This window comes from Aulonocara sp. 'chitande type north' Nkhata Bay, linkage group LG14 (assembly GCF_057382095.1).
Source record: "Aulonocara sp. 'chitande type north' Nkhata Bay isolate Kocher_YH1m ecotype deep benthic linkage group LG14, A_spYH_male_GT1.1, whole genome shotgun sequence".
NCBI classification, from domain to species: domain Eukaryota; kingdom Metazoa; phylum Chordata; class Actinopteri; order Cichliformes; family Cichlidae; genus Aulonocara; species Aulonocara sp. 'chitande type north' Nkhata Bay.
In genome coordinates, this window is record NC_141357.1 from 26,918,248 (window position 1) to 26,932,725 (window position 14,478).

Sequence of the window (14,478 nt, forward strand, 5' to 3'; positions counted from 1 at the left end):
TAGGTGTAGTGCAGATTTTTTTCAAAAGAGTAAAATTTAAAAAAAGATAAGAAATTTGTCAATTTTTTTTCTTTGACAGCCTGACATATTTTGTCAATTCATGTCTGAGTGAATATTTCTGATTTCATATAGCTTAGTAAACACTGACAATAGCTAGCAGATAGTGATGCAAATGCAGCTCCGTCATAAAGTTTTAGGATATGTCACAATTTAATAAGACAATAAACCATATTTTTAAATGATATATGACCAGATAAATACAATGACTCTATTCCAGTTGTTAACATTTTTAAAAAGGTGAATTACAGTGGCAATGGTTACATTTGCTTTCCTATCTACCCATCAAATGTTTTTTAGTGTTTTTCTCAGGCCTCAAAAGAATGATGAAGCACTTTGGAGCAAATATGCAGAACAGCAAACCATAGCTAGAGGCAAGGATGGCAAAAATCTCAACAGCAACAGCATATTTTCCAGGAGAACTGACATAGGCAGGAACAAAAGCCACCCAAACAGCACAGAAAATCAGCATGCTGAAGGTGATCAGTTTGGCCTCGTTAAAGTTGTCTGGAAGTTTTCTGGCAAGAAAAGCCAAGAGGAAACTGGTGCAGCCCAGTAGTCCAATGTAGCCCAATACCAGAGAGAAACCCACCACAGAGCCAGTGGCACACTTCAGAGTAACTTTTAGCCCTGGGACATCCAGGTCAGATTTGGGAACAGGGGGGCTGATTGATAGCCAAATAATGCAGATGATAACCTTTATGGAGAAGCATTGTACAAAGTCAAGTTAATTTCTGTAATCACATTAACAGTAATAGTTTATGGTTTCAAAAAGTGCATGTCGCACCTGCACACAGGTGAAGAAGAAGACGCTTCCTCTCTGTTGGCCTGGACCAAACCACTTCATCAAGGCTTCAGCACCAGGCCGAGCTGAGCGAAATGCTGCCAGAACCACAATGGTCTTGACTTTGAGGCAGGAGATGCAAAGCACAAAGCTGATCCCGAAAGCGGCCTGCTGGAAACGACAAGACCAGTCTGATGGACGGCCAATGAACACGAGCGAGCACAGGAAGCAGAGCTTGATTGACACAAGGAGCAGAAAGCTCAACTCTGAATTGTTGGCCCGGACCTTAACATGAGAATAGGAATATCATTATAATCAGTTTCTGTGAATTCTTTCAAACGATTCCTATATGCTTAATGTTTTGGAAACTTTTTTCCCAAAATGTACAGTGTCTCTGTTACACAGATATGCATTCTCACCATAGGTGTTTGACGATAGTGAAGGAATACCACAAACACAGCTGTTGTCACAGTGACACCAGAAACAGCTACTGCAGTCAGGGTAATTCCTAAGGTTTCATTGAAGGAAAGAAAATCCAGCTGGCGAGGAATGCAGGTTGTTCTTTTAGCATTAGACCAGAACTCAGATGGACATCGGTCACAGTGAGGGGAACCTGGGAGAAGAAAATACATACAGCAAAATGTAGATGTGCTGAAACTATTAAAGCCAGGATTATGGTATAATAAAAGATTGATGAATGAATATTGGAGTACTGAATAGATTAAATGCTTGTGAGGCTATTATATCTTCCTCACCAGTTTTATTGCTAATCTCCCCATCAGCACATGAAATACAGTCAAAACAGCAAACAGGTTGACCTTTTCTGGGTGCCATCCGTGTACCTGGGGGGCATCTTTCACTGCACACTGAAACAGGGACCTAAACAACAGGAAAAAAAGAAAAATCCTATTCTCATGTATACAACGTATTATGACCCACAAAATTTTTTTTAATTCTCCTATTTTAGCTACCTGATTGGATCCTGTGGTCCACTGAATCGCTGACTCATTAAGGTGGAGGTCAAACCCATTCACACGACCAATCAAAACAAATTTTGCTGGGCCCTCACCCGTGTTCTGCCAGTTGAGAAGGTCATACTTTGCATGGATGTCAGCACCTTGGAAATAAAGCTGTTCACCCTGTGGTGTGGTGAAGTTTATTTTGGCCACATGCTGCAAGACCTGGAAATGTTGAAACAGTTAATATTCAGTAACTATTCAGTGTTTTAGTACAAAGTACTAGTCTAATTTTAAGGGGAATTGTAAATTCTTAATGTCCCTACTGCAAATGTAGCTTTTGAAAAACGGTATACATGGAAATTTGGGAGTGAAAGCAATGTTGCTAACCTCTATGGGTTTAATATCTGTTGGAAAGGAGCAAGTGGAGTTTTCATTTTCAGAAATGCTGTCTGTGTATGGGCAGGAGAGTAAGCTGTGAAGGGCATGTGCTGCAACATAAACTGCAAGGTAGACATTATATGTCACTCTTAGCTTGGAGGTGTCAGTAAAGTGATTCTGCACTTCTTCCAGGGTTTCTGTACCACTGCAGGGTTTAGAAGCATATGAAGAGACAGATGTAAGACCAGGACTACATTTAAACTCCTTTTCCCAAAATTCTCTTAAGAACTCATCATGAGGACGATGAGATGGATTCAAACTTCTGATATAATTTCCAAATCCAGGTATAGTTAAACTTCGAATGGCCACACCAAAAACACCAGCTGCCACTTTGCTTGTAACTGGATTTTGGAGCAGATCTCCACTGGTGCTCCAAGCCTCACTGGCCAGAAACTGCCTGTTAGTAACCTAGTAAGCAAAAGGACAAAGTAAGAAAAAAATGAAAAAAATATTCTGTTACAAACCTCAGTTCTGTCTTGCATTATGAATTTTATTATAGTTTCTCACATTTAACTTGTCAAGCTGAAGGAATAATTCCAACACATCTGTATACCATGTGAAGATCAAAATCACCCTTGCAGCTGAGGCCTGAATTGTGAGTGCTGCTCGTCTGGCATCACGCACAATATTTTCCCTTTGAAGAGTCTCTACAAATGCCAGACACACCTCAGCTCCCTGAATCGCTTCCTCAAATATCTGAAATTTACATTAAAGCAGAGAACCTTTAGATTCGTGTCAAACAGTTGTGAAGATTTCTTGCAAAGATAAAATTGCAACAAATAAACCACCTTTAATGCAACATGCCCATAATCATTATCTGTTATCACTGCTCCAATCCAGGTCCAATTGAAATGTATGGCAAGTTGGGCAAAAGCCCTGGCTTGGTAAATATCACTGGCCATGGTCCTGAAGAAATTAGGATATTGATGTCTATCACTCAGACAGGGACAGCTAGCTGTATAACTAATCTGAAAAAAAAAGTCATACTCATAAATACATATACATATAAATATACTGAAATATATAGTACATTTAACACAGGGTTCTACTATATAGCTGTGTTGCTAGAGTCTTTGTAGTTTTGTTTTTTCAGCAAGATTAAAATAATGCATTACTTGTGTGCACTATGATCAGTCAGAGTAAGAGTAAGTAAGTTGTATCAAATTCATGTATAGATTTGTGGGGGGGACATATACATACAGACACATATATATGTATAGATAGATAGATAGATAGATAGTACAACTCACTAAAGGTACAGAGAGAGGCTCCAGGATTTTGGCGACTGTCTGAGTTGTTGCAGATGAGGAGCAACCAATGATCAAAGGAATGGGCTTATCACCTGATGACAATGGAAAATACAGTGAGATAAAGTTATAGTTTAAAGAAAACTAATAATACTTAATTTACTGGTTTATTTTAATTGCTCATTTTTAAATGAGGGCCAAAATTCCAAAACTAGATTTATTACCTCTTTCTTGTCCATAACCAGACTGCAGGGCTCTTGTGTTACAGTTAGTGCTGTCTCCACCAACCAGCAACAGTGCTGCCTGCAAAGCCCACTGTGGGAGGCCACAGTTATCACGGATGTGGTAGCCCAGTTTTATACCTGGTAACAAGTTTGTACTATGATTTATTTCCTCCACTGCAAACACCATAGCATAGATGTACTGCAATGGAAGATTTTGCACCCTGGGCACCCAGGATAAAAGAAAAAAGCACAACAATTACTAGCTCATATTCATATATCATGACATTATTAACAAGAATGGAAAGAAAATAATTGACTGCATTTGGAATAGAAAAGACAGAAATAAAAATAATAGAGTTATCTTCTGTTTTTTCCTGTTTTTCCAAAATGCAGTGAAATTGTACAGTTATAAGAGTAAAAAAATGCATATAGATTTACCCAGTACAAGTATTGTTGTAGGGCTGCTGAGTGAAGTCATAGTTTATAGCTGGAGGATTGTAATGAAGATTAAAGAGCCCACCAATGATTACATCTCCATCTTCAAATAAACCCTGGTCTCCAGGTGTACCCCACCGAGAACAGGTCACCGTCTGAACTACCTGCACCCCCACCTGGAGCCCCAGCTGTCTGCCCACAAGCCCTACAAGGAGCAGGGATGGAGCAGTGCAGGACCAAAGAATGAAGATCCATTTGGCCCAGGACATGGACAGAGCTGTTCTGGATATTTCAAATATGCATATCATATTAAAACAACTTCTCAATGGTGTATCATACATTTATAAAATTTGCAAAAAAAAAAATCTGTATTGCTAAGGTTTAACAGTTCCCGAAATGCCTAATTGTATTATATTTTTCTTTATAAAGTAAGAAAAATACTTGTTCCTGGATGTTTACCACTGAAGGAGAACATTTCAAGACAATATGACAACAAAGATAGTTTCCACTAAAAGCTGGCAAGATATCTGAACTGACATACCCGTCTCTTGCTCTGCAAAACAAAGATGTTGTTCTAGGTATTTATAAGAGCTGTAAGGCTGATATTTGAAGCAGTAAACAAGATGAGCAAAACATCACTGAGAGTGACTGGTGTGTGCTGCAGAAACTGGAGTATTTACCTGGAGGGCGGTGACTACATGGACCAATAGATTTTCCTTGGAAACATTTTGTTGACCAGGTTTAGAAGATTTAATTTGAACTCAATAACAATGGAAAAAAACCACACAGAATACACCCATTCAAATGGCTGTTTTTATAATAGAAATATTTTGAAATAGAAATGGAGCTATTTCACTGTATTATTTAGGTTGAATGTTGACTCTAACTCAACATTTGGCATTAACCCGGGATGCCCAATGGTTTGCAGAGGCACCCCCACGTCTCCGGGGAATAACAAACAGCATGTTTGACCTGCTAAAATATCAAATTTGCACTAGGCCGCAAACCTGACAAACGTTAATAAATAACCAAGCAATAAGTTCAGGTCTTCCCCTACACCTGAAGCTGAGAGAGCCAGATCTGGTATCTAGTATTATGAAAGGAGGCCATAGTGTTGACACTTAATTGCTACCAGCTGACGGTGAGATTTGCAGCTACATCTGTCGCAAGACTGCTGCAGCTCTGGTGAGTTTTGCATCCATGAGTTCACACAACAGTGACAAAGACAGGGATGTCTATTCAGTGACTATTCCTGACTGTGTAAAGATGTGAACTGTTCACATAAATCTAGTCAGTTATGATTAGATAAGTTAACATGTGATTTGACTCCAAAATAGGAAACAGTAGTAATACAAAAATGCAATAAGCTGTACCACCAGGAGCAATAAAACATTGGTCATGCTCAGTGACAAGTATGTGTAAAAAAACATCCCCGTATTTACCCTGGGAGATCTATTGCGTTAAATTGGGTTTCGGCTGTTTTAAATTAAATTTCAATCAACATAAACAAGTGTGAACCACCAATGATTTGTCTTTTTTTTTTTGACACTTTTATATCTACATGCAGGCAAGTGTGCAAACAGTGCAGGTTGTATCATAGCAGTGTGAGTTGTCAGTATGACTAGAAAAGTGTTATATAGTTGTCAGTCCATTTTATTCAGTTATATAGGTGCTTGTTCACATGTACCACACATATGATTATCATAATCCAAATGAGCTTGCACTTCTTATTTGAAAAGAATTATACAATGCAAAACAAAAAGGATTCACAAAGGAAAAACATTTGATGAAATTGTTTGAATCTGATCTATATTTGAAGCTTTCATCCTTTTCTTTTTTTTACTGACAGATTGCACCAGCAAACCATGTTTTGAGTGTTATTTCCCATGGAGTTAAGTCCTATTAAAAGGGTCATGGTACAGAGTGCCAAGGAAACTGTGAGGTAATTTTTATTGCATTGTGCTGTGTTTTATGGTTTTTCAGAAAACATGGCACATTATTCATATACAGGGTCATGAATAATCAGGGCCAATCTTATACTTCTTTGCCCTCAGACTGCTGATTTATTTGTCATTCCTAGGGTATTTAAAAGTAAAATGGTAAGCAGAGCCTTTAGGTTTCAGGCCCCTCTTTGAAGCCACCTCTAGGTTTTGCTTCAGGTAAACAGATACCCCCTGCACTTTTAAGATTAGGCTTAAAACTTTGCTTTATAATAGGTGTAGATCAGGTGACCCTTAATTCTCTTGTGCTGCAACAGGTCTATGATAGGGATTTCCTGTAATAAACATTTCTTCTTCAGTCAAGTCTTTTCATTCTCTCTGTTTATGCCTACTTTGCGCTTAATCATAATTATTATCTGGCTCTCTTCCTCTTGTCTTTTGTCCTGTCCCCCTCTCCTCACCCCCAGCTAGTAGTGGCAGATGGCTGCCCCTCCCTGAGCCTGGTTCTGCCAGAGGTTTCTTCCTGTTCAAAGGAGTTTTTTTTTTCTTCCCACTGTTGACAAATGGTTGTTCAAAAGGGTCATCTGATCATTGAGATTTTCTTCTTCTTTTTTTCTTATTGTAGCTTTTTCACCTCATAATATAAAGTGTCTTGAAACAGAAGTTGAGTAGAAGTAGAAATTAATTGAAAAAAATCATTTAGGACACTTTAACCTCCTAAGACCCGAACTCTTCCACGGCATGCATTTTTAATTTCTCTGTGATATTTGGGCTGATTGGGTCCTGATGAATGTAAAAACAAAGAATTATCAGATTTTTTTTTGCCTAATTTTTGTTTCTAACGAAAATGAGAGCCACATATGAGGATATTTGTTTAAAATTTTGATATAACAGTAACAGTATAATGTCCTCGTAAGTGGATATCGGGCACTTGTAGAGCAAAATTGAGTATTTTGGTCTAAATAACCCAAAATGTGATGTCAACATATGTGGACGCCAGGTCCTAGGAGGTAAAAAAATAGAATAGTTTGGCTGAAAATTTAGCCTTTCAAAGAGCATTTTGGTCACTCATAGTGATTTGAGATATTTATACATTAGTGGAAAAAGGAAGAGAAGCTCCAAACAATTTGTACTTCAGGTCACTATGACCCTTTCATTAAGTTGCCAGGGTTTACCACTGTTGGTAATCATCTACATTAAGGTGTAAACAGCCTGCAGTGTGTATAGGAATTTCACAATTAAAAAAAAGAAAATGGAACATGGCTTAAACATGGCAAGAAATGACATGACCTCTACTTCTATTTGGCCTCTGAATGATTAATGTAAATGGATGCAGTAACAATAGATTAAAATATTTGCTTATTTATTTGCTTATTTATTATTATTGTAAATGGACAAAGTGGTATTCAGAATTCCTTATTATTATTAAACAGACTTGTTTTCTTTTCTGTAAGTATAAAAGCATAGAGTAGTTTCATATAACACGTACAGGGTCATGGCAACAAATTCAAATGGAAATTACATCCAGCTTTTCAGCTTTACATGCAAATGAAAAATTGTTGATTGGGAAGGAACCTGTTCATGAAAAAGCCCCTTCAGATTGCCCCTGTCTCAGAAATGGCACTATAAAGAATCCACTCAGAGAGGAAATTATCTGAAAATAGCCTGCAGAGAGTGCCCTTACGCCAATATACATGAACGGCGTAGGCTCTCGTCTAAAACACCGCTGTGAATAGTTGTAGGGTGGTTGATGTACCAACCTCAAATCCTTTTTCTGTGCCACACATAAAACATACTGTCTATTCAAAATGGTTTACAGGAAGTGGCAGATATCAGTGACTGAAATACACAGTCTAAAGTGACATACGGTGGTGAGAGAGAGATGTGAGTAGAAACACAGTTAACCCCAAAATTACCTTTGAAAATAAAACATGGACTAACAGTGCAATCCATGAACTTTATTGTATTGTTATTGCAAATTGTATTTGGACTGAGACAAATTTCTTTGGGTCAAAGAAAAGACTGTTTGCAATGGCATAAGAGTGCTGTATGTACATTAATTTCAAAGCAGCCAGGGGAAGGAACAGAGTATCAATAAATGGTATGACGCTACCATCTGCTGGCCATGACTTGGTACATGCAGTTTCAGCAAAATCTACATATCATCTTTAAAGTTATTTGTGTATGTGACATCTACCTATTTATCATGAACTTTGATTGTTGTATATATTTAGAATATATAAGATATTAATGTGATCTGCCTGACAGATTAGTCCTCTCTGTATGGAGTGTGTATCTTCCATTATCAAAGTCCAATGCCGTTTTATTTATTTACTACCAAATGATATCATAAGTCGCCTCAGCACATCTTTGAGTATTTGATATCTATAAGTGTTTTGGGTTGGCCTGTTGTCTTTAAACTGGTGTGTAATGGTTGTGATAAGTTGTCCTGAACTCTCAATTTATTATCAACAAAACATATCAGTAAGTTAGAAAAGCAATCACTAAATTTAAATCAGTTTATGTGGATGGCATAATGAAAAAAAAAAACTGGCCTAGAACAAACAAAGTGAAGCATTTTACTGGGTTTTGGTGCAGGTTGTAATCAAAACTCAGGGGAAAAAAACCCACTAAAAACATTGATATAGAACACATAATTGCATTATATTTGATTCTATCCTCTATTATTTACTAACAGTAGAACACAACTACTTTTTCTAATTCAATTCAGTTATTAATAAAAGACAAATGTAAAAAGAATTCTACACTCACATTTGAATAACTATCGAGCCATAAGATGTTTCTTTGTGTTCTTCTCAGGCCTCAAAAGAATAATGAAACATTTGGGGGCAAAAATGCAAAGCAGTAAACCATAGCTAGAGGCAAGTATTGCAAAAACTTCCACAGCAACAACATACTTCCCCGGAGAGCTAATGTAAGCAGGCACAAAGGACACCCAAACAGTGCAGAAAATCAGCATGCTGAAGGTGATCAGTTTGGCCTCATTGAAGTTGTCTGGAAGTTTACGAGCAAGAAACGCCAAGAGGAGGCAGGTACAGGCCAGCAGGCCAATGTAGCCTAGGACGAGGGAGAAGCCTACGACAGACTCCATGGTGCACTCCAAGGTGACCTTTGACCCTTGAAAACCAAAATCACTTTGAGGCCTGGGGGGACTGAGAGAGAGCCATATAACGCAGATGATAACCTGTATGGAGAACAAACAAACCTCAAAGTTATTATTATTTAAAAAATTATTATTATAATGAAGCATGGGATTTCCAATGAAATTTTACTGTAAAAATCATGCCCAAAAGTAATATTTAAATGTTCTTACTCCACTGTTGTTGCCCACATTTTTTAATTTACCTCATTTGTACATTAATGTACTTTATTTGTACATTAATTTACTTTATTTGTAGATGAGACAGCTAATGAAAAAGATTGTGATCTACTATAGAGAAAGGACACTATTGGCAAACATTCTCATTATGTCATCAATACAGGAATATGTGCACCTGTATACAGGTAAAGAAGCAGACACTTCCTCTCTGTTGGCCTGGGCCAAACCACTTCATTAAAGTTTCAGCACCAGGCCGAGCTGAGCGGAAAACAGCCAGAACCACAATGGTTTTTACCAGGAGGCAAGAAACACAAAGCACAAAGCTGATCCCAAATGCAGCCTGCTGGAACCGGCAGGACCAGACTGACGGGCGGCCAATGAACACAAGCGAGCACAGGAAGCAGAGCTTGAGTGACAGAAGAAGGAGGAAGCTCAGCTCTGAATTGTTGGCTCGTACCTGGATATGAGAAAAAATAAATATGAAACAATGAATCAATACTTTAAACTCTATTTCACATTTTGTCAAAGACCTCACCATAGGTGTTTGATGGTAGAATAGAAACACGACAAAGACAGTGGTTGTCACACTGACACCAGACACAGCTGCTGTTGTGAGAGTAATGCCCAAAGTTTCATTAAAAGAAAGAAAGTCCAGCTGGCGAGGGATGCAGGCAATTCTTTCAACATTAGACCAGAACTCAGACGGACACTGCTCACACTGAAGTGAATCTGGTAAAGAAGTGAGGAAAAGCAGATTGAAAATAGGAAAATAAAAAGTGCAGATGAACTTAAAGTAGACAAGGGTCAAGGAAAACACTACCCCAGAACTCTGCTTACATTTCCTTACCAGTTTTATTGCTAATCTCCCCTTCAGCACATGGGATACAGTCAAAACAGCAGACAGGTTCCCCTTTCCTATCTGCCATCCGTGTACCTGGGCGACAGCTTTTACTGCACACTGAATCAGGCACCTAAATAAAAACCACAAGACACATGGCATAATCTTATAAAAATTGACAAGAACACTACTTTCTGCAGCAAATTAATCAGTAACCTTTAGGCAGTTTGTTAATCTGACTACCTGATTTGATCCTGTGCTCCACTGAATAGCTGACTCATTAAGGTGGAGGTCAAAACCATCTACATGACCGACCACAACAAGTTTTAGCGTCCCCTTGGGTGTGTTCTGCCAGTTCACAAGGTCATACTTTGCTGGGGGGTCACCTCCTTGGAAATAAAACACTTCTCCTTGTGGTGTTGTGAGATTCACTGTGTTTAAGTGTTGCAATAGCTGAAAGTACAGTATTGAGAATATAAAGTGCTTTATAGTATTCAACTTATTGAAATCTTAAAGTCCAGCACTTGTGTTTAATAGCTCACACAGTGATAATTATGATCACCTCTACAGTTCTGATGTGTTTTGGAGAGGAACAAGAAGAGATGTTGTTTTGAGGAGGGATTTTTCCACTGGGGCAGGAGAGTAGGCTGTGAAGGGCGTGGGCTGCAGCATAAACAGCAAGGTAGACATTATACACCACTCTTAGCTGGGTGATGTCGCTAAAGAAATGCTGCACTTCATTTATGGACTCTGTCCCACTGCAGGGTGGTATAGAAGCTTTTTTCACATGGGATGAGGTAGAAGTATTGTGTGAGGCATTCACAATACTGCATCCAAACTCCTTTTCCCAAAATTCTCTCAGAAATTCATCATCAGGACGATGAGATGGGCTCAACTTTTTTAGATAATTTTCAAATCCAGGTATTGTTGAACTCCGAATGGCAACACCAACAACTCCACTTGCAACCTTAGAGATTGTAATATCTTGAAGAAGATCGTCACTGGTACTCCAGGCCTCACTGGCCAGAAACTGTCTGCCAGTCACCTAAGGAAATATCAAAATAAAGAAAGTTTGCAATAAAACCAGCAGTGCTTTTATTTTTCAGAACACAAGTTTGTGTTTACTGATGAACTCCTATGCTACTAGTGTCAATATATTTTACTCACATTTCTCTTGGCAAGTTCCACAAATATTTTCTGTACATCTGTATACCAGCAAAAGATCAGAATCACAGTTGCAGTTGAAGACTGGATCGTAAGCGCCACCTGTCTGGCATCACTCACAATAGTTTCTCTGTGAACAGTCTCAATGAATTCTAAACACACCCTTTTCCCCTTAATCTCTTCCTGAAATACCTGAAATATGGAGGTATAAACAACCACTATGTTACCTTTTATTATATAAGACGGACACAAAGATTTATTCAGCAATTTACAGCATAATAGGAAAACATGCACCTGTATTGCCTTTTGACCATAATCATTGTTCGCAAGCACAGCTCCAATCCAAGTCCAGTTGAGGCGTATGGCCATTTGTGCCATGGTCCGAGCTTGGTAGATATCACTGGGGATTGTTCTGAAGAAGTTAGGAAAGTTGGACCTGTCACTAAGACAGGGGCAGCTAGCCAAGTAGCTGATCTGTGAGCCACACAAATATCAGTTTTTTACAACTTACAAAATATATTAGCTCTTCAAAGATGACTATACAATATTATCATCAGTCATTGTTCCCATTATAAAAACTTACAACTGGTACAGAGAGAGGCCCTAGGATCCTAGAGAGTATCACTCCTGTTGTAGATGCTTGACCTCCAATGAGTAAAGGAACAGGCTGAACACCTGATGATTGGATAAATAAATAAATAAATAAATAAATAAAAGCAGCATCTTTACACAGTCATAGGATCATATTATTTGTTGTTTGACATGAACTTTTCAAATTTTAACTTCATGACATTTGAAATCAAACCTGCTGTCTCTCCGGGTTGTTCATAAGCTTCAGAATAAAGTGTAGAGGCTGTTAAATTGCAGCTGTGTCTGTCTCCTCCAACCAGTAAGAGAGCACTTTGCAGAGCCCAGGGGTATCGGCCGCAGCTATCAAGTATATGATAACCTAGTTTTATTCCTGGTAGCAGAGCGCTGTTTTGATTTATTTCCTCCACGGCAAATGCCATAGCATACATATATTTTAGTGCTTGTAAATCTAAACTGTGACCACAGGAGGAAAAAAATCATAGTGAATTAAACAACCTGTGAAAGGCAAGGTTACAGGATATGATTTTATAATATGAAATAATACATATTGCAGCAAACAAACAAACATGTTTTGAGTAAGTTTTACCCGCTACAAGGTTCATAATGTGGCAGTCTGGTGTAGTCCTGTTCTACAGCTGAAGGTATGTAATGCAAACTAAAGAGTCCACCGATAATCACATCTCCATCCTGAAAGACACCCCTGTTGCTTGGCGCACCCAACTGGGAGCACACCGTCACCTGCACCCCCTGCAGTCCCACTGGTTTACCCATTATGCTGACAAGCAGCAGGGAGAGGGCTGAGGAGAGCCACTTAGTGGGTTGCAAGGGGAGCCAAAATGTGGAAGCAGCCATTCTGTATATGGCACACATGAATGTCAGAAAATTCATGAATCGTAATTACAGTAAATCTAGTAAATGTATAACACAATTCACCCCAAAACAGCTTCATCAAACCTGTAAAATAAGTCAAATACACTTTTACTAAATAAAACATTTAATTAAATCCTATAGAGCTTCTTATGAGTTCTTCAAGAAGAAAGGGCATTTTAAACAAAAACATGATTTCACCTGGTTACAAAGTCCAAACTATCTCGACCAACACATATCTGCCTCCCTCTCTGCACATGTGAGGTGTTGATGTGGCTATTTATAACAGGTGGGAAGCATTTTGAAAGGAAGTAAAACTGATGACTCAAGCAGCAGATAAAATAAAATGACTCCTCTCCAGAGTAATAGTGGAAAAACACTTGAATGCTAACAAATAATTAGCATGCATGCAGTTGGCAGTGGTGGGTGTGTGTATGAGAGTACAGTATGGTTCCTGTACCCTGTATCCTGTACCCCCGGGGGGAGTATTTTATATAAAATGAGGTAATTGTGAAGTGTTGGTGTAGTGAATGAGCACAACAAATGCTTACATTAATTCAATAGATTAAAAAAAAAAAAGAAATAAGGCGCTCTGACTGCACACAGAGGCACTTGTGGAAGCCCAATTTTTTCAAGATTGCTACTATTACTACAATTACTATTAAAATACTATTCCCCTGCTATTTGTAGGTTCAAAACAATATTTTAGAAATGCTCTATCATTTGCTCTATCTATCAATAAGTCGGACTCGTTCCCGGTGGGTGATGGGCTTCGCCAGGGCTGCCCTTTGTCTCCGGTTCTGTTCATAATTTTTATGGACAGGATTTCTAGGCGCAGCCAAGTGGCGGAGGGCTTTCGCTTTGGTGGCCTCAGAATCTCATCTCTGATTTTTGCGGATGATGTGGTTCTGTTGGCTTCATCGGGTGGGGGCCTCCAGCTCGCACTGGAACGGTTCGCAGCCGAGTGTGAAGCAGCGGGAATGAGGATCAGCACCTCCAAATCTGAGGCCATGGTTCTCAGCCGGAAAAGGGTGGAGTGCCCACTCCGGGTCGGGGATGAGTTCCTGCCCCAAGTGGAGGAGTTCAAGTATCTCGGGGTCTTGTTCGCGAGTGATGGGAGAAGGGAGCCGGAGATCGACAGACGGATTGGGGCTGCAGCTGCAGTAATGCAGACGCTGCACCGGTCCGTTGTGGTGAAGAGGGAGCTGAGTGTAAAAGCGAAGCTCTCAATTTACCGGTCGATCTACGTCCCTACCCTCACCTATGGCCACGAGCTGTGGGTAGTGACCGAAAGAATGAGATCGCGGATACAAGCGGCAGAAATGAGCTTCCTCCGAAGGGTGGCTGGCCTCTCCCTTAGAGATAGGGTGAGAAGTTCGGCCATCTGGGAGGGGCTCAGAGTAGAGCCGCTGCTGCTCCACATCGAAAGGAGCCAGCTGAGGTGGTTCGGGCATCTGACAAGGATGCCCCCTGGGTGCCTCCTGGGTGAGGTGTTCCAGGCATGTCCCACCGGGAGGAGGCCCCAGGGCAGACCCTGGGCTCTCGGCTGGCCTGGGAACGCCTTGGTGTTCCCCCGGATAAGCTGGAGGAGGTG

General features: G+C 39.6%; 2 protein-coding genes across 2 annotated transcripts; both read right to left on the bottom strand.

Moving 5' to 3' along the window:
* Nucleotides 1-331: 331 nt before the first annotated feature.
* LOC147314785 (extracellular calcium-sensing receptor-like) lies at nt 332-4,686 on the bottom strand. The gene is made up of 11 exons (XM_086260269.1): nt 4,148-4,686; nt 3,710-3,930; nt 3,489-3,580; nt 3,027-3,206; nt 2,746-2,934; nt 2,188-2,646; nt 1,813-2,022; nt 1,597-1,720; nt 1,261-1,454; nt 845-1,126; nt 332-754 (listed from the first exon to the last, which is right to left on the bottom strand). The coding sequence occupies exons 1-11, from the start codon at nt 4,483-4,485 to the stop codon at nt 332-334; spliced, it is 2,712 nt and encodes a 903-aa protein (XP_086116395.1). The 5' UTR covers nt 4,486-4,686.
* A 4,180-nt stretch (nt 4,687-8,866) lies between these two features.
* On the bottom strand, nt 8,867-12,788 carry LOC147314786 (extracellular calcium-sensing receptor-like). The gene is made up of 11 exons (XM_086260424.1): nt 12,604-12,788; nt 12,236-12,470; nt 12,019-12,093; nt 11,721-11,900; nt 11,430-11,618; nt 10,825-11,307; nt 10,506-10,715; nt 10,272-10,395; nt 9,960-10,153; nt 9,600-9,881; nt 8,867-9,289 (listed from the first exon to the last, which is right to left on the bottom strand). Exons 1-11 carry the CDS (start codon nt 12,786-12,788, stop codon nt 8,867-8,869), a joined length of 2,580 nt encoding a protein of 859 aa, XP_086116550.1.
* Between the last annotated feature and the right edge of the window lie 1,690 nt (nt 12,789-14,478).